Source organism: Loxodonta africana, chromosome 4, assembly GCF_030014295.1.
Source record: "Loxodonta africana isolate mLoxAfr1 chromosome 4, mLoxAfr1.hap2, whole genome shotgun sequence".
Taxonomy (NCBI): Eukaryota; Metazoa; Chordata; class Mammalia; order Proboscidea; family Elephantidae; genus Loxodonta; species Loxodonta africana.
The window spans coordinates 155,437,439-155,457,791 of record NC_087345.1 but is presented as its reverse complement, the minus strand read 5'-3'; the positions used below and the strand labels follow the sequence as shown (position 1 = coordinate 155,457,791).

Genomic DNA, 20,353 nt, shown 5'->3' with positions numbered 1-20,353 from the left:
TATTATTCAACCTACATTTATTTTGTGCTTTTTTTTTTTTGAAGCATGATGTAAGAGAGAAGGACAGTTAAGTAAAAGTCTTAGCATTCTTAAACATCCCCCATCTCACCCAAGGCTGATTTTCAGCCAGTACCAACCAATGTGATTGGTTGGTGCCCATAACTTACCAGTGGTTCCATTTTGAATATCATTGCTGGTTTCCCTGTTTCCAAATCACCTTTAAAATTCAGAGTGTTGTTGTAATTGTGTGCTGTTGAGTCGATTCCAACTCATAGCAACCCTATATGACAGAGTAGAATTGCCCCATAGGGTTTCCTACACTGTAATTTTTATAGGAGCAGATCACCAGGTCTTTTCTTCCACGGAGCAGTAGAAGAAAAGACCTATCCATTAGCAGCCAAGCACTTAACTGTTGTGCCACCAGGGCTCCTTAATGTTCAGCAGAGGCAATACTTTTCAATTTGAGCGAAGCAGGAATATAAGAAGAATGGTGTGCAGAGCAAGGCTTCCATTAGCGACCAAGCCCAGCTGACCGCCAGCATCGGAACTTCAGCACAGCTCTACCACTCTCCTTTCTCACAATTGATCACCGTTGATCTTTATAGCAACCTGTTTTTATACCCATTTCACAGGTGAGCAAACAGAGGAAGTGTATTGGATTGATGATGATCTCAAATGTCCAGGGTTTCCTGAATAAGATTCATTGTCTTTCAAACTGGGGCTGTAGACCTAGACATCTTCTTTGGGGCCTGGGAGTTTTCCACAAGGATTTTTAAATTGGGGATTTTGGTTTTGATAATAGCCTTTTGAAACTTAACATGAAAATATTCTGGATCATCTGGATTAAATATAGAGTTAAAAACTGACAGATAATTCTATTGCCTAAATTTGCATTTATGAATAGACTATTTGATAGAATAGAGTGAATGTGAACCGAACAGTGATAGATGTACTACATGACACAATGATACAGCCCTGCCATATTAAGAAAAAGTGAAACCACAGTGTGTTGAAAAGTTTCACAGTAAGTTCAGCTACAGAAAGGTGGTAGGAGAGTTGAACCACAGGCGGGCGTGCCAACCTCGGAAGAAACCCCTCTAGCCATCTATGTCATGTTCATATTACAGGGAACAAGTTCGCTTCAGTAATGGCATCAGGTGCCACATTAAATTGATGTTTTTAATTTGAATTTCATTTTGAAATTTTATAGCTTTGTTTCTATTTCTTTTGTTAATTTTTTTATGAGCTGTAAGCTCTTTTGTATTAAAACATATGTAACACATACTATCATTTAAAAAAAAAGGCTAATGCTTATGTGGGTTTTGTTTTGTTTTGTTTTTAAGTGGTTTGTACATTAATCAGGTCTGAAAACCATTCTTATGAAAAATAGCCCTGGCCTAGTAGGCCTTTTTTTTTTAGTAGGCCTTAATATCCACTTTAGGCATAGCTTCATCAACATTGCAGATATGATCTTGGAAAAATATGTATTACTGGGGAAGCTTTTTTGTATGGGTCATTTTATCTTTTGGAATAAAATTCCACCTCTTTGTAGCTATGCCTCTTGAGTAGTACCACCCTTAGCCTGGGCAAGAGGGGCCCCGTCCTAGCTCCACATTTCAGAGAGCCTCATTCTGGCCCTCATCCAGCTGTCCCCTCCCCCTGTGGGATAAGGCATCTGCTGACCCAAAGGGATATGTCCACCAGACTTTGAACTCCACTTTCTAGAACATGCTCCAGGTACCCAAGACCCTGGAATTCCCTGCTCAGACAGGCCTAAGCTTACTTCCAGACCTTTTTCCCCAGGTCCGTCTCCCACTCATATTCATGGCCTGAGGGTGTCTGAGGACTGACCACTGGCTCGAGGACTGAATGAGTGTGGATGTGGGTTGGGAGTCCACATACATGTGCACAGATTTATTGTCTCTCGAACTGCAGCTGTAGACCTAGACCTAGCTGAGAAAGCGAGCAGCAAGCCCACTCTCCCTGTGCTACCATGTACTACCATAGAATTCTGAGGAGTCTAAGAATTCTATATTTGAACCTAGCCTTTAGGTTGTGGTTAAGTTATGGCTGGAGGATAGAACACTTTTCATTTAACAGTTTGATAGTTTGCTGTGTAACTTTGAAATATGTAGATATATGGTATATGGGCCTCCATTTGTATTCTTGCCTTGAGTTCTACTAATGTTAGGGGTGGGCCTGTCCTTGGGCAAATTACTAACTTTTCTGGATTTAATGTTTCTAGCCTCAAAAATGACACACACACACATATATATATATATATATATATATATATATATAATATAAATAATACCTACCTTGCAGGGTGGTATAAGACTTAAGTGAGATAATATACAAAAAGCACCTGGCATGTATTAAGTTCCCAGTATCTTAGTTCTTTTTTGCCCCTTGAATCACTGCCTTAAAAATATTTGTGTCCACTGATGCACACATGGACACACAGGACAAACTGAGCATGTCTGGAATGTGCTTCATTGGAGGTTTCCACCAACCTTTATAAGGCTTTCCTTATTTGCTCTACAATAGGACACGTAGATGTAGTGGAACATGTCAGTCCAACCATTTCAGACACACAGTTTGAAGCTTGCCTAAATTGAGAAGGAAGAAAAATAAGGTCAGAACTCAGAGCATTTGAAAAAGGCCTTTTTTTTTTTTTTTCCATCTGCTTCTTCAGTTGAACTTACCAATTAGTAAAACTGGTATTACTATTAACATTTTTCAGTACTGTTCTCAGAACAGCCCTGTCAGGCAGGTGCTACCATCTTTGTTTATCAGTAAGAAGCCAAAGCTCAGTGCTGAGCACACACCTACTGTGTACTAGAGAGTGAGAAAGTGGGAATGCAAAATATGATCTTCTTCAGACTTCCAGTACCTTTTCCTTGCCAATGTATCAGGTTTTCGTGCATTCCTGCCTCTATGCCAACAGTTAATGCGATTTAATAGAATAATGGACTAGATCTGGGAATGAAAAACAAAACCCATTCCCAGATGTGTTTTGTTTGGCTGATACAGTTGGTTTGAGGCTATTTGTTTGTTTGTTGTGTTTGAATTTATTGCCAACATTAAAAATTGAAAGATTTCCCATGGAATTCTATTACTTGCTTCTCTTAAAGAAAATGGAACAACTCATTCATTCAGCAGCATTTACTGAACATCTTCTTTGTGCCAGACATTATTCTATTCTAGGGTCTTGGGATACAGCAATGACAAAACAGTTCAAGAAAGATACCTATAATTAAGAAGCTTTTGTTATAGAAGAGAGAGACAACGAACCAGTTTACCTCAGATAGCATAAATACTTAAAAAAAAAAATCACCAAACCCATTGCCATTGAGTTGTTTCCGACTCATAGCTACCCTATAGCAGGGATTAGAACCTGCCCCAGTGGGTTTCCAAGGAGCGGCTGGTAGATTCGAACTGCAGACCTTTTTAGTTCGCAGCCATAGCTCTTAAATACTACATGACAGTTAATAAGAATGATGTAAGAGGGAGTGACTATTGGTCAGAGCATTTGGAGAGATGACATTTGAACTGCAATCCTAAAGACACCCATGGGCCTAACATGGGAATATCTCGGGGACAGAACATTCTAGGCAGAGAGACCAGTTAATGCAAAAGTCTTAAGGTTGGAATCAGTTTGGTCACACGAGCACCAGCAGGTTCCACTCAGTAGCACTGTCCCACTAAGCAAGGATACGACCACCCCTTGCCTTCACTTACTTACATAACCTGCCTGGCAAACCATACCAGTTGCCATTGAATTGATTCCAACTGTCTTAGTCACTTAGTGCTCCTATAACAGAAATACCACAAGTGGGTAGCTTTAATGAACAGAAATTTGTTTTTTGACAGCTTAGGAGGCTAGAAGTATGAGTTTAGGGCACTGGCTCTAAGGGAAGGCTTTCTTTCTCTGCTTTGAGGGAAGGTCTTTGTCCCTTGACCTTCTGTTCCTTGGGTGATCCTCATGTGGTGTGACATCCATCTTCCTCCATCTGTGCTTCTTTGCTTCTGTGCCTCATCTGCGCTTTTTATATTTCAGAGTGATTGGTTGAAGATACACCCTACATTAACATGGCCTCATTAACATAACAAGAAAACCTTATTCCCAAATGGGATTACATCCACAAGTATCAAAACCAAAAAACCAAACCCACTGTATCAAGTCAGTTCTGACTCATAGTGACCCTGCAGGACAGAGTAGGATGGCCACATCTTTCTCTCTTGGAGCAGCTGGTACTTTCGAACCACGGACCTTTCGGTTAGCAGCCAAGTGCTTAACCGTTGTGCTGCGAGGGCTCCTTTTTCACAAGTATAGGGGTTAGGATTTACAACACATGTTTTGGGGGTCCACAGTTCAGTCATTAACACCAATTCATGGCATCCCCATGTGTGTCAGAAGTAGATTGCCAGGCCTTTCTTCCGGGGTTCCTCTTGGTGGACTTGAACCTCCAAGCTTTCAGTTAGAAGCTGAGAGCATTAACTGTTTGCACTACCCAGGGTCTCCGACCTACCTATGAGCCTAACATGGGAGCCTAGCATCTATAGGCATTTGAGTCTGCCTGTGCCTGGCCTGTAGTCTGCCAATTGACTAAGTTACTTCCTGAATACACTAGAAATGTTTCTAAAGTTGCAGTCTTTGCCCAGTTGATACACGATGGCAACTTGTGGGAAGTAGCATCAGTTTCTGAAAGAATTGCATCATCCACTAGAGTGCAGATAATTAAGAGCTTTGCCACTCAAAGTGTGGTCCTCAGGTGAGCAGCAACAGCATCACCTGGGAACTGTGTACAGACTCATGCTTTTACTCCAGACCCGGCGAGTCAGAGTCTGCACTTTAACATTTTAACAGGCACTGATTTAGAGCATCGTATCACATCTGTCTAGGTGTTTGTAAAATTCTCTTGGTGTGCTACCCTTCACTTTGAGCTATTTTTTCTAATGCTGGGGATTAGTGGCTGTGCCATCCCAAATCTGTGTCTGGTTCTCCTACCCAATCCCTTTTGACATGTGGTTGCAAGATGGATATTGGACTTTGTGGGTAAGGAACAAAATTTCTTTCCATATGGGGCTAATTAGCCTGCACTTAGATACTACTTTCTGGAAATTTACATATACCTGGTATAGTGGTTAAGAGCTATGGCTGCTAACCAAAAGGTCAGTAGTTCAAATTCACCAGGCGCTCCTTGGAAACTCTATGGGGCAGTTCTGCCGTGTCCTGTAGAGTCACTGTGAGTCAGAATCAACTCGACAGCAGTTGGTTTGGTTTGGTTATTGTAAACAGAGCAGGTGATTATTACCTGGCCATAGCTGTCAGCTGAGAAGCAGGACAGCCATAGGTTCCCGCCATCTGAGTTCATGCCTTTGCCAGTATAGGTGACCCCCACCTCTCACCATAAATGTTCTAAATATTTCACAGTGAAGATTTACATGTTGGAGTAGAAATGGCTATATTTTACAGTATGAACCATCACCTTTTAATTGATAGGACTATTTCGAGATGGATCTCTCCCAGCTCACAGCTCTAATAAAAGTCACTCGAGCCTCTTTCTAGAAAAATCTACCAGTTAGAATATGTTAGTTGCAAGAAGTAGAAAACCAACAACAAGTCCCTTAAACAATGAGGTTGTTTGTTATTTACATAAGAGAAATGTGAACCAGATGGCTCCAGGATTAATACAGGGGCACACTGATGTCATGAAGGACCCAGCAACCTTCAGTTCCACCTTCAGCATGTCCTAAGTTCACACAGCTAGGAAGTGGCCAAGTTGGAATGCACATTTGGGATTATTTTATTCCAGGGCAGTTGTCCATGTGGTCAGTTCACCCTAGTGTAATACTGGGCTCTTATCTGCCCAGGGTTTTAAGAACTTCTGACCTGGTAACAAATCCCAACATAAGAGCAATAACTTGTGTTCCTGAACATTTGGCCAGTGTGCAAGGCATCATCCTCAATTTATAATCTGTTAATGTGTGGGCTTTCATTTATAGTTTCCTTTTCAAAATAAATAGTATTCATAATATCAGGTTTTTCTGCTTGTTACCAGATGTTGAGATGAGGTAGCTTGGCTGCTAAAATAGAGTTTTCCGGGGAGAATCATTGTGCCAGGCAGGAAAAGCAGAGTAAATCTGAACCCTTTTGGTGACATTCAAAACAGACCTTGTGTTTTGGGCCCTTTTTTCATATTTTTGAGTTCTTTCCCCTTTTGACAGCCATTTGTTAAATCTTTAAGCTCACTTTTCTTTCTATTTTGCAAATAAAAGCTGATTGTATTATTGCTTGGTAACCAAGCAAGAAAGTGGCACCCTTGGTGATTGCTAGGAGACCCCATCAGATTTACAAGCAAGCATAAGACATATCTTGTTCAGCCTTTCAGTTATTCTGTGTATAATAACCACTGTGGTTCAGTGTAGCCTCCAAAATAATAACTCGTGTCACTTTACACACAGTGAACCCTGCCAGTTGACTACATAGCTAACTGTTTTTCAAAAGATTAGGATGATATTTCAACTAATAATTTATGCATGAAAATATCTCTAAATCTTCTCACTATGATTCATAAGGTTTAACTCTAGAGAATGGTATTCAGATGAAAATTGATCTGAGGGTGTGGTGTAGAAGAGAAGCAATACTAAACTTGGATTCAGAATATCACTTCCATACCTGGTTTTGTTCTCCAGTCGCTCACAGTGCATGTACATATTATTCCGGACATAATTTTAATGAGGTGGGCTCTCTGATTACCTATCTCCCAGCAGCAGACCGTCCTAGGTGGGAAGTCGGGATGTGGTGAGGGAGCAGAGCTGATAACGGGAACATTCATAACAGCAAGCTGTGACCACGTAAGGGAAGAAAGGGTTGGGAAACAAATGTGGGAGTATTTAGTTAAAGAGGAAACAACCCTGCAGACCTCAGCAGGAACCTAGAGGCATCAGCATCTTAGAGCTAGCATTGGTGTTGTTCATAATCATGACCCTGGGTTGTCAAGAAAAATCAAAATTATATTCAATTTTATAAGGTAGGAGAAAATAATACTTTTTAGAATTTTTATTAATTTACCTTCTCAAGTTTTAGCAACTAAAATTCAGCTATGTAGAAGAGTAGATTCCAGCCATTTAGATGTTCTATGAATTGTCAGGTGAGAGGGACCTCCACCTTCCTGCAGAGAAGCTCATCTTTTATCTGTTTTATATCTTGGTTTCTGCTTAAGATTCCAGTAACAAGAGAGAGTTCAAATGCTTTAAAAATAATTTGAAAATCAGTGATCTAGACATTTCAGTAATGTAAGATTTCATTCCATGATGATGCCAGAAAGATCACTGTATAACCTTCACACACGTACAGTTCAAGTAATAGGCACGGCCACAGTCCTTGGTCAGAGCAAAATGGTACATGTTGTCACCCAGCCTACTCCTGAGATGCCAGGTGCTAGCTGGCCGCCTGCTCAGTGTAATATCTGCTGAGCCAGGTTTTGCATGAAGGAGCCTGGAGCCTGGCTGGGGCAGGTGGGGCTGAGTGGAGGGAAAGTCAGAGATCCCACCTGCACACCTCCTGTTTGTCCACTTTGACCAGATGGGAGGAGGCTGGGAAGGAATAGGCTGGAGGAAGGCAGAAAGAAGGGCAAGGAAGGAATGAGCTTGAGCGTGGAGCTGGGCTGCACTGCTGTTACGGCATTAGGGGCTGCTTTGTCTCTGGACCACAAAGAAGAGAAGCTTAACCAAGAGAGCCCTCTGGGCAGTTGTACTAACTCAGGAGTTCCCAAAGACTGGTCACAATCCAGTTGGCCAGTGGGCAGACTGGAGAAGAATGAGCAAGAAAGCCTTGCAAACCTTAAACCAAAAATATCCCCTGAATATCTTAAAACCAAACTGTGGTTTAGCTTAACTAGTAAAGAATGTCTGCCTTGAGCGCTGTGCTCGTTTTAAGATCTATCTATAAGATCAAATTGATAACAGCAACTCAAAACATTAGATGAGAACCTTAGCAGGCAGTGAGTTTGTGTTAATGGGGGAGGAACAACTCAGAAAAGGAGGGTGAGAATGGTTGCACAACTCAAAGAATGTAGTCAGTGTCACTGAATTGTACGTGTAGAAATTGTTGAATTGGTGTATGTTTTGCTGTGTGTATTCTCAACAAAGGAAACCCTGGTGGCGTAGTGGTTAAGAGCTGTGGCTGCTAACCTAAAGGTCAGCAGTTCACATCTGCCAGGCGCTCCTTGGAAACTCTACGGGGCAGTTCTACTCTGTCCTATAGGGTTGCTATGAGTCGGAATCAACTCGACGGCACTGGGTTTAGTTTTTTGGGTTTTCAACAAAAATAAATTATTGAAAAGAAAAGAAGGCCTTGCATTGGAGCTTTCTTTGTCTGTGCAGCAGGAGAATTGGACATTCCCTAGGCAGGGCTGAGCAACCCACCTGATAAGAGGTGCCCTCTCCCAGCACCCACAGTCACATAACATTATTCGACAGCAGAGACTTTGCAGGGGGTTGTTTGTTCTGCTGTCCAGTATCACCAGTAAAGAAACCCAGCCCCAGTCCCCCAGCCAGTCAGTATAGTAATCTCTTCTTATGTGTGCCCTGTCCTCTAGGTAGAGAAAACGTCCTCATCCCTCCACATCAGAATTTCCGTAATAAGAAGCATATGTTTCTAACACACAATTCATTAGTTCGCATATTCCCTGTAGCTTATTTCCTTCCACGAAAACACAGAAAGCTTGGGAATGCTTTTGCCAGGAACAGCGTGATTGTTGAGTCCCAAAACAGTGTCACACTTGATTCACCAAACACGTGTGCATTTTACAGAAAGCTTACGCCAAAATAAATGACTGTTTCCCAGCTGGCTTTGTTCCTTCTTGTTTGGAAGGGTGGAATCCCAATCCTAATCACACTTTCATTAGGATGTCTTTCCTGGCAACCACACCCAGCTTTTCACAGAAGGTTAGCTGATAATACTTTTTTGATTGCACGTCTGGTTTTCTTCATTCTTTTTTTTCCCCCCATGAGATAATTTTTTTAATTGTTGTTGAAAGTATACACAGCAAAACGTACACCAGCAATTTCTACCTGTACAATTCAGTGACATTGATTACATTCTGCAAGTTGTGCGACCATTCTCACCCTCCTTTTCTGAATTATTTCCACCCCACATTAACATGAACTCACTACCCCCTAGCTTCCTATCAATTTGATCCCATATAAATAGTTCTTCAAAAGACCACAATGTTCAAGGCAAACATTCTTTACCTAATAAGCTAACCTGTTGTTTGGTTGAAAGAAGATTTCAGGGGATATTTTTGGTTTAAGATTTACAGATTATCTCAGAGCAACACTTTTGAGGGTTTATCCCGTCTCAGTGGCTCCAGAAAGTCTGGATTCTACAAGAATCTGGAATTCAGTTCTGTGTTTTACCCCCTTTTGATCAGTATTCTTCTGTAGAATCTTTTATCAAACTGTTCAGTAATTGTAGGCAAAGATCAGCCTTTCAAATCCACCAACCACTCCTTGGAAACTGTATGGGGCAGTCTTACTCTGTTCTATGAGTTGGAATCAACTCAACGGCAACAGGTTTACCATCCAGTTCTTCTGATCTCATGCCAAAGGCATTTGTTATTGGAAGCAATTAGGCACGCATTCTGTTTCCTTCTCCTATTTCTGACTCTCCCTCTTGCTCTCCTGCTCCAGGTGAATAGAGACCTATTGTACCTTGGAAGGCTGCTCACATGACTTTAATTCATTCATGAGTATTATTGAGCTCCTACTCCATGGACATTTCTAGGTGAAGAGAAGAAGACAAAAGGAATGGAAGGAATGAGCATGTACTCATGGAGCTTTCAGTCTTGTAGACGACAGAAGACATAGAACAACTGGTTAGCAACTTAAGGCACCATGTGTTTTGAACAGTGGATGATGCAGTAACATGGGCCCTGGGAGTGCAGAGAAGTGACAGATCCTTGAGTACTGCAAGGCCTCAGGAAAAACACAGGACTTAGCTCAAATCTCGAAAGATAGGTACTTTTCTGGAAAAGAGAAAAATTATATGAGATTGGCCAACAATTACAGAAAAAGTCACAAACCGTGTGTATATTGTGTGGACAGGGAGGAGACTGACCTGGGAAGAACTGAGGCTAGGCTGTGGGTGTGGTTGGGAGAGGAAAAGGTAGGGACAGGCTGCTCTGATCACATCGTACCTGTGTTTTCAGATCCCTGACAACTTTTCATTGCCAATAGCATTTGAAACCCTTCACGGGCAGACCACCCTAAGCTATTTTGCAGCCTTGGCCCAGCCACTCCCTGCTAGCTCTCCTGTGCCTCCATTCCATCCCCATGCATCTTCCAGTGTGCACAGCTTAGTGCACGCTATTCCCTTCATCTACAGCATTCCCCTCTTCTTTCTCTCTGCTTCCACTTCCCGCAGGTATGCAAAATCCTGCTTTGTTCATCAAAGTTAAACTTACCCTGGAAGCCTCCCACCCACCCCAGGAGGGACTATTTCCTTACTGTACTCCCAGAGCAGCTGCATTTCCTCCTATCCATGACCCTTCTGGCTTCCACCAGCATCACCACTACCCGTCTGAGCCCTCCAGGGTGGACCTAGGGCTTCTTAGGGTGATGACAGTTATGTGTCTCCACACTGGCAATCAACTCATTGGTAACTTGCCCCAAATGTAGTTTCTACCAAAATTTTTAAAGTCTGTTTCCAGTTGCTTTCCTCGTGTTGTAGAAAGCAGATGCCACTTAGGGATAAATTAGGTGGTTTACTCATGAGTGAGCAGGAACTAGGGCTCCAGGCTTCCAGCTCTTGTCCTCTGGGTCCTATTTAGCCCAACCTAGTAATCCATTCCATTTGAAGGGCAGTGACTTAAGAATCAAATCTGGGGAAAACCACAAACCAAAGAATGCAAGGCCACTTTCTGGCTGATTCAGAGATCCCAACAGTGTTTCGAGTGTGGGAGAGCATGTGTGGGAGTGGGTATAGTATGTAAGGCAGAGGCTCCACAGTACGGAGATCCCCAGGGAGGGGCGGGGGAAGTGGAAACAGTCGCCAAAAATCCATTCTCGACCATGACAGAAATCTTCTTACCCAACATAAACCCATTAAACCCTTCGCCAGCCAGTCAATTCCGACTCATAGTGACCCTATAGGACAGAGTAGGGTGCCCCATAGGGTTTCCAAGGCCGTAATTTTTATGGAAGCAGAATGCCACGTCTTTCTCCCGCAGGGCGGCTGGTGGGTTCAAACTGCTGACCTTTCATTTAGCAGCGAAGCGCTTAACTACTGCACCACCAGGCTCCTTATACCCAATACAGAAATCCTTTTTTCTTAATGTGTCAACAGTCTTATGCTTCTGTTTCTTCAGTAGCCTTGTATTAGTTTCTAAATAGTGTCCGGTTGGTGTTCTTGGAGAAATTAATCTGAATGGGACATCCTTACTCCTGCACTCATTTGAGAAACCTTGTAGCTTATGTTCTGTTCTAACTTGCATGGAAACCACCCAGAGCTGAAGAGATCTGGCCTGTTGCACTGGAGGCTCAGAGAGTGCAAGCCCTTGCTAACAACCCAGCTTCTCTCACCTCCTCCTTTGTTTAGCTGCTGTTTGAGCAAAGGAAGGAGGTGCTACATTACCACTGGCACCTTTCCACCCACTGCATCTGAATGTTGCTATGGCAACTGACAGGCCCTAGAAGCAGCCCAAGTATTGTTTCTTTTTTTTCAGTGGAAAAGAAAAATCTACTATTGCCACCTCAGGGATGTGTGTGCAGAGGGAAGGCAAGGATTTGGGACTTGAGGGTGGAATATTGAATGGCAGCATGAGCCATGTGGGGCTCGAGTGCCCCAGGGTCACACGTGACCGTTTTGGGTAGGTGGCTATAGGATTGAACTCCTCAGTGCAGAAGGAGCTCAAGGGACTCTGGCCACACACTGCTGGCCTCAATCCAGAGCAGAGGATGAGCACTGTGCCTGTGCTCGACAACTGGATGCTAGCTGGTCAGGGTGGGCGTGGGGGTGCTTGTGGGGGGCTTAGCCAGCACTCTCCCTTTCCTTCTGCTGACAGCCACCATCACAGGCCTCAAAGCAAGGTCCTCTGCAGGTGATTCAGGTAAGCGGTGCCCAAGAGCAAGGCTTTCATTTTTGGCTGTGAAACAGCTCAGCAACCTAGGGCAAGTTAATCTTCCTCAATGGGTCTGCCGCTAGAAACTTTGCAAAGTAAAAAAGTAATCAAAAGCTGGGAGGGGTTCTAGGAAATGCAGCATGGTAGAAGGGAAGCAGCAGCAGTGGCCCTGAGGTTAGACAGACTCTGTTCTGCCCTGGAAAAGTTAGTGTACCTCACCATGCTTCAATTTCCTCAGCTAAAAAGGGAAACTAATTCCTCCTCGTCAGGTTGTTGTAAGGAGCCCCAGTGATGCAATGGTTAAGTGCTCAACTGCTAACCAAAAGGTCGGTGGTTTGAACCCACCAGCTGCTCCTTAGGAAAAAAGATATGGCAAACTTCTTCAGTAACGATCACAAGGAAATCCTATGGGGCAGTTCTGCTCTGTCACATGGGGTTGCCATAAACTGAAATCAACTCGAGAGCCCGTAACAACAACAAGGTTGTTGTGAGGGTTATGAATAAAAATATTGAACACGTGTATGATGTAGCACATAGTAGGTGCTCATTGTTAAATACTGGTTTTTGTTAAAGCAATACCTGAAAGCAAGAGCATAGACTGTGACTTATTCCGTGTTTGTCAGCATCAGAGCTCACTGGGAAGTTTTTTTAAATACTCACTTAAGCTGAGCCTACTGGATCAGAATTGGAAAGTGTGGGACTAAAGAATCTGTATTTTTAAGAAAACATCCTTAAGTGATTCTAATGTAGCCAGTCTGTGATTCAGGATAGGAAATTTGCTTATTTGTTTGCGAATAAAGGGGATAGCTGGCACTGGACTTTTCCCCCATCTTTCCACTTCTACCAAAGTCTGTCATGCCATCTTTATTCTATTTCTAAAACCCAGAAGTTTTTGCCAAAATAATCTGTTTGGAAAGAGGGATGTTTGATAAAGTTGCCAAAAGTAATTTAATTGGGGAGGCAAAGAAAAACAGAAGTTGAAAGGAACCTCCACAGAAAGCTGTATGCAGTCCCTAGGTGACAACTAGACCGTTTTAGCTACTTCACGTGTTATAAACATTACATTTATAGGTGACACAATATGATTAAGCTTTAAATAGGACTCTGGGCCTGCATTTAGCTGATGTTCTTTTCTGCATCCCACAGGAACGTGGCTGAAGAGTGGGCTGGGGCTTGTGCACCAGGAGGGCAGCCAGCTGACGTGGACCTATATTGCCCCACAGTTGGGGTACTGGGTGGCAGCCATGTCTCCTCCCAACCCAGGTAACACGAAGCCAACACTTGTGAAGATGGTGATGGTTGGTTTCTTGGTGGGTTCAGGCTAAGTATGCTTGTAAAAATAACTTTAACAGGGAGATTACCTCTTCTTCAAAAATTGGTTAAAAGTCCAAAAATCAAATGATGAAAATAAAGTATATCATGGGGTGGGGAAATTCCGGTTGGGACTCTCCCATCTAGGATAAGAATAATGCATAAAAAGTAGCCTTGTCTCTTGTCCCTGTTTGGCTTAGGTAGTTGCCAGAGGGAATTCTTAATCCAAAGTCGACAGAGCTGATGAAGACTTCTTCCCTCCTCTCTAATTCCAGAAACAGCTGTAGCCTGGTGGAGGAGAGTGTGTGGGGATAGTCACTCAACAGAGGGCCTAGGAGAATGTCACCACTGGAGGCTTCTTAGAGCTAAAAGCTTGATTTGGCATTTCTTTAAAAGACCTAAAAGCAAACCATTTGCATTGTGTCTAACTCATGTTTTTCAGAGTGTGACTAGAAGTTCTTTTTTTTTTTTTTTTTAAACCAACATACCCTAATGTATCCTATGGATATTACAGAATTGTCTTTCAAAATAATCATCTTTGGAGAATTATTTCCAGTGATAGCTTCTATTGCTGAAAATGCCTCGAGGAGCTACGTCACTTGGCCTGCCTTCATTAGTGAATCTCTTCATTGGTTCCAAATCTTTACGCCCAGAGGGTACCTTTGATTTTTTAGATACATCTAAAAGTCATATACATCCAAGTCTGGTGAATAAAGCAGGTGATTGAGCTAAATCAAAATGTGCTATGATTAAAAGGTGTCTCTTATAAATTAACCAAGAAGGCAGTTCTAAAATGGGAGTTCGAAATATTTTAGCAGTGGAAATTATCATTAGAATCAACAGTTAGACTCCCAAAGTAACTAATTTGATGGAGGCCATATAGATGTGTGTTGAAAAATCTGTTGCATTTTACTTTATTTTCCCATACTGAAACAATTGACATTTCACATCTCTGGTTTAAGAATATGTGTTTTCCTTTATGGAGTTGTCGTGGTAGAGGTATAAGCAGGCACCAAGTACAGAAATGCCTCATTCTCTAAATCTCAAATATCTGGAACATGACTAAGAGTAAGGAAGAAAGGCAAAGAAATTCCTTAAATAGCCAACGTGGAAGCCACAAAGCCCATGCCTTAAAATTAACCTTTGTTGTAGATATATTTCAAATAACTTTGCTGGACACAGGCCCACTGAGGGCCTCCTCATGGTACAGGAAGAGATAAAAGGCTATAAAAAGCACATACAGAAGCTCAGTAGCACAGCCTCTGGTGTCATTTAATGTAGAGAAACATATTGGTAACCTCACAGCCATCATCACTTTATTAAAACAAATGACGGTGGTACTATGCATTAATGAGGCCAAAGCCAAGAAAATAATTAGGGTTTTTTCCCCCTTTAATCCTGTGTTTAAAAAGGAAGTGGAATATGGTTGTAAATTTTATAAAATTTCCAACTGGCAGAGGTTAAAATAAGATTTTAAATACTTATAGGACCAAGCTTCAATTATTTGAAAAATATTTTTATGTGTACCCCAGGTTTCCTGGTGCCTCTTGACAAGACACTGCCTATGTCTATGGGGGCTGTCTTTGTATAGAAAATTGTTTCTCTGAACAATTAAGGCTGTATATAATGTCCGTTATTTTTCCAGTTTTTGAAAATGTTAGCCCCTCCCCATGTCATTAAAGTGAAGTCATTTGCAGGGGAATGGTATTATCTTTTGAACTAATTTCACTATTTTTAGCAACTGGTAAACCTCTTTGGGTTTATCTAGCTCTTAAATGAAGAGATTTGTCTCCTTAAAATGATTTTTGAAAGAATCTCTTTCTCAGAGTATAAAAAAAAAAGTCTGGGTGTTTGTGGTGTTTAATAATTATAGCCATGCTATTATGAAATAAGGAAACCCTGGTGGCATAGAGGTTAGGAGCTACTGCTGCTAACCACAAGGTTAGCAGTTCGAATCCACCAGGCACTCCTTGGAAACTCTATGGGGCAGCTCTACTCTGTCCTATAGGGTCACTATGAGTCAGAATCAACTCGACGGCAACAGGTTTGGTTTGGTTTTTTTATCATAAAATAATGTGAAACCACACGTCCTTCCCTCCCATGTTTGATGCACTGCTAGAATACTGGACACCAGTAAGTGCCCACATGTTGTACTGTGAGAAGGTTTTTGTTGTCATTTTCCACCCTTTATAGGTGACATTACAATAGATTCTTAGTACTGTTGAACATAAAGAGTCTGCCTTAAGCTACCTTTTGGAATTCTGTACAATGTAAATTAAAAAAAATTTTTTTTTTATCTCTGGTAAACTTGTAGCTAAATTTCCCAAGTTCTGAAGAGGTCAGTGGTTTTATATATATATATACGTATATATATATATACTTATATATATACGTATATATATATATAAATATATATAATAGGTTGAAAAAGTGTTGTAGAGAAAGATATTCTTAAACAAAAATGAAAAAGCATTTTAGTAACACTTAACACCCTGTAATAAGTTGTTAATTTTTTTTTTTTAACTCATAGGAAATTTATTTCATACATTGAAACTGGTTCATTGAGACAAAGGGCTCTCCACCCAGTGAAAATGTAATCTTGTGATTTTTTTTCTTCTTGCAGTATAAAATCCCCAGATACTCAGACCATCTCTCCGAACGTGAGAGTCCCACTCGTTATCATGTATTTATTTTCTTTTATTAAAAGATCATGTATTTTAATGCTGACATGCTATGGAAAGAGGCTGTCTTCTCAGCTAAGGGGGGACCCTTGACACAACTGTATGTAATAGTTGCATATTCTGAGTGCTCTTAGCCACAGATGCTTTGGTAATGATTCATGTTAATTACCTTTCATTGACTGAAATTACAGTGATCCTGCAGGTGCGTCATCCAAAGGGTGTCTGGCCACTGCTTTGCGCCTCAGCTAGTAATAGTAAGAGAAAGACATTGAGTTCACAGTTAATTATCCCTCTTTTTATTTAAAGGTTTTCACAAATCTAAAATGCCATTTTCTGACCTTCTAGGTCCCGTTGTAACACAGGACATTACCACGTATCACACGGTGTTTCTTTTGGCCATTTTAGGAGGAATGGCTTTCATACTTTTGGTTTTGCTGTGTCTCCTTTTATATTATTGCAGGTAAAGTTTTACCATTTTGGCAATGTCTTTTTTAATTAGAATCTCTTGTGCAAGCCTTGATATTGAGATCTTTTTTTTCTTTTTCCACGTCGAGATACTTTTTTTCTCATGAGAAAAATGTCTGAGAAACAGAACATTTGTGATCTGAGTTGCAAAGGAATGCATAAGCAATGTGAGGCATGCTGGGTATGACACTGCTTAGAAAGGGGAATTATGAAAAAAAGTTTGACAGTTATCATATAGGCTTATGATTCATTCAGAAAAATTCCTAAATGCTGATTAAGAGATGATATTCTCCAGGACAAAGCAGAACTATTCTTATTTTGATACCATGTCTATTCAGTTTACAAGAATGTTTATTACCAACTTTTGGGTAACCCCTTGCGAATGAATAAATCAGCTGCATTTAGGGAGGTCTGAGGATAGAAAACCTCCAGATTGTCGTCTGAATTAAAACAAGGATGAGGGAGAGCGGGGTGAGAAGGCTTCTGGCTGTTGGTTAGTTCTTCCGTTTTATTTTTTCTTTAGGAAACTGAGAATTAGAATTTTACTTGAAACTTTACTATTATGAGAATCTTTAATCTTTGGGTTTGGATTGTATTTTGGATCACAGGAGGAAGTGTTTAAAACCTCGCCAGCACCATAGAAAACTGCAGCTTCCTACAGCCCTAGAGAGCTCCAAGAGAGATCAGTCAACTTCCATGTCACACATAAACTTGCTGTTTTCCCATCGAGAGTCTGAATTCCCTGGTCCGCTGTCTGTCACCAGCCACAGCCGCCCAGATGCACCAGGCTCAAAGGAGCTGATGAGCGGGGTCCATTTGGAAATGATGTCTTCCAGCGGAGAAGTGGATCTCCACACCCCCATGCTAAAACTTTCCTACAGTACCTCACAAGAATTTAGCTCTCGAGAGGAACTTCTCTCTCAGAAGGAAGAGGGTAAAAGCCAAATCTCCTTTGATAACCTGACACCAAGTGGCACATTAGGAAAAGACTACCGTAAGTCTGTGGAGATTTTTCCCCTAAAATCAAGAAAATCTATAGAAAGAGACAGCTATGAGTCCCCTGGCAATGACGAGTACAGGAGGAGTTACAATGCTATGCTTTCACAGCCTTTATTTGACAAGCAAGACAGAGAAGGTCAAGCATCCACTAACCATATCTCCACAGGAAGTAAACTCACCATTCAGGAACACACATACCCCACGCCTTCATCTCCTGAGAAAGAACAACTGCTGGACCGCAGACCTACTGAATGTATGATGTCGCGATCAGTAGATCATCTTGAAAGACCGACATCTTTTCCACGACCAGGCCAGTTGATCTGCTGTAGTTCGGTTGACCAGGTCAATGACAGCGTTTACAGAAAAGTATTACCTGCCTTGGTCATCCCCGCTCATTATATGAAATTGCCAGGGGACCATTCCTATGTCAGCCAGCCTCTGGTCGTCCCGGCTGACCAGCAACTTGAAATAGAAAGACTTCAGGCTGAGCTTTCCAATCCTCATGCAGGGATCTTCCCACACCCTTCATCTCAGATACAAGCCCAGCCATTATCCTCCCAAGCGATATCACAGCAGCACCTGCAAGATGCAGGTGCCCGAGAGTGGAGTCCCCAGAACGCGTCCATGTCAGAGTCTCTCTCCATCCCAGCATCACTCAATGACGCGGCTTTAGCTCAGATGAACAGTGAGGTTCAGCTTCTGACAGAAAAGGCTCTGATGGAACTTGGGGGTGGGAAGCCACTTCCACATCCCCGAGCATGGTTCGTCTCTCTGGATGGAAGGTCCAATGCTCATGTTAGACATTCATACATTGATCTCCAAAGAGCTGGAAGGAACGGGAGTAATGATGCCAGTTTGGATTCTGGTGTAGATATGAATGAACCAAAATCTGCCCGGAAGGGAAGAGGAGACCCTTTGACTCTTCAGCAGAACCACCCACCTGTCCAGGAGCACCAGCAAAAAGAACCGAGAGCCCCAGACAGCACCGCCTACACACAGCTCGTGTATCTGGATGACATGGACCAAAGCAGCAGTGAGTGTGGGACCACAGTCTGTACCCCCGAGGACAGTGCCCTGAGATGCTTGTTGGATGGCTCTAGTCGGAGAAGTGGTCAGTTGCCCAGCCTGCAGGAAGAGACAACAAAACGAACTGCAGAAGTCCCACTGGAGCCATCAGCCAGTCCTAAACACAGAAGGTCTGCTCATGAGGAAGAGGAAGATGAAGATGACGATGACGACCAAGGCGAAGACAAGAAAAGCCCCTGGCAGAAACGGGAGGAAAGACCCCTGATGGCATTTAACATTAAATGAGCTGTCACAGAGCCACCAACTGTGGAATATAAAATTGCCAAATATTCTTTCTTACGGAAGCTCTTACTTGTTCATGGAGGAAACTGAACAGTGGCAACTGTGGAGAGTGGACTTGACTGCGTAACTGTTTGCTGTGTAAATGTTAGGAAGGATTTAAAGTTCTGACTCAGAGTAAAGGATGGTTTTAATGGATGCCCCCAGTGAGGTGGCTGAAAGTAGTGTCTGAATGTTGTTCCACGTACTTGATATGTCCACCACGGAGGACGCTGAGAAACCACAGATGATGTTGCTAGGTTTTAATGATAACCTCAGTTCTCCCTCAGATTATGGGAACAGATGAAACTCTTTTTGCATTGCTTGAATCAGTTTTATCATGATAATGCTACTGTAAAGTGATGACTGAGAAAACTAGGCTGGCACTTAGTGCCTAAAGGTATGCATTGTCTGAAAGGAAAGCTATGCATCGCTGCTTTGTAGTATTTTGCTTAGATTTTGCTTTGGTTAGGTTTTGGTTTGCTTTTTTTTTTTTAAAATACAATTTGGTTTTAAAGATTTTATGCCTTCATTTTCATCCGTTCTACTTCTCAGTGGTTTCCTTCCGTGTCTCCCTTCTGGAAGTCCTGAGTGTCAACTCTTAACATGCAAGCCTTTTAATGAAATCCTGCGTTTATCAGCTTAAGAGTCCTTCAATTCTGGTCCCATGAACTCCAAGTGCCTTTTTTACAGTGACAATAGAGAGTCCCTCACTTTTTTTTTTTTTGGTTTGTTTTTCTTAACTCCTTTAATTGAACTGCCTGGGTTTTATAAATTTATGAAATTGTACCCCTTTTCTTTAAACTGCATGTCGCCAAGTGCCCACATGTGCTCACCATTCTCATTGCCGTGCCGTGCACTCCGCAGTTACCACGTGTAATGTGGGTTCTGTTTAGCTAAGATAGACTAGCGGACACTTTAGAGACACCCTTCTCTACTCCATCCCTTTGGCCACTAGCCACCATTATGGTTTTATTGGCTGTTTGTATATACGGTTACGTATTAACTCGGGAATCCTATGGGCTAATCTTGCTCACCAGACATGGAGTATGGACTGAGCAATGTGACTGAATGTGACTATTAAAAAAAAAAAAATGTTATGTACTATCCAAAAGTGCCAGAATGACTTTTCTGTGCATTCTCCTTGAAGAGCTGCTTGGTTATCCAAAAATGAAAATTCAAAATAAACTCTGAAGAAACATGTTTTTGTGTTTAATGCATTCTGAGCCTTACCCCCTCCCCGCCCCCACCGCCAAAGCTGTTGTTAAGAATTGGCTGTTGATCCCTTGGTAATCTGAAATGTAGGTTGTTGGATTTGTATTTAAAGACTATCACATAGACACCTAGGAATTAACACTGTGGTTAAAATCTTTAAAATCCACCTTTGTGTTTAGTTTTACTCACAAGCACAAGGTAACATTTTGT

General features: G+C 41.9%; 1 protein-coding gene across 2 annotated transcripts in view; it reads left to right on the top strand.

Annotated features, from left to right (window-relative positions):
- Nucleotides 1-20,131, top strand: part of FAM171A1 (family with sequence similarity 171 member A1) — a 154,218-nt gene extending 134,087 nt beyond the window's left edge. For both annotated transcript variants that reach the window (XM_064284885.1, XM_064284884.1), the window contains 3 exons: nt 13,275-13,391; nt 16,466-16,580; nt 17,194-20,131. In XM_064284885.1, the coding sequence (XP_064140955.1) occupies nt 13,275-13,391; nt 16,466-16,580; nt 17,194-18,895 (1,934 nt within the window). In that variant the 3' untranslated portion in view covers nt 18,896-20,131. The remainder of the gene's footprint in view (nt 1-13,274; nt 13,392-16,465; nt 16,581-17,193) is intronic.
- Nucleotides 20,132-20,353: the final 222 nt, after the last annotated feature.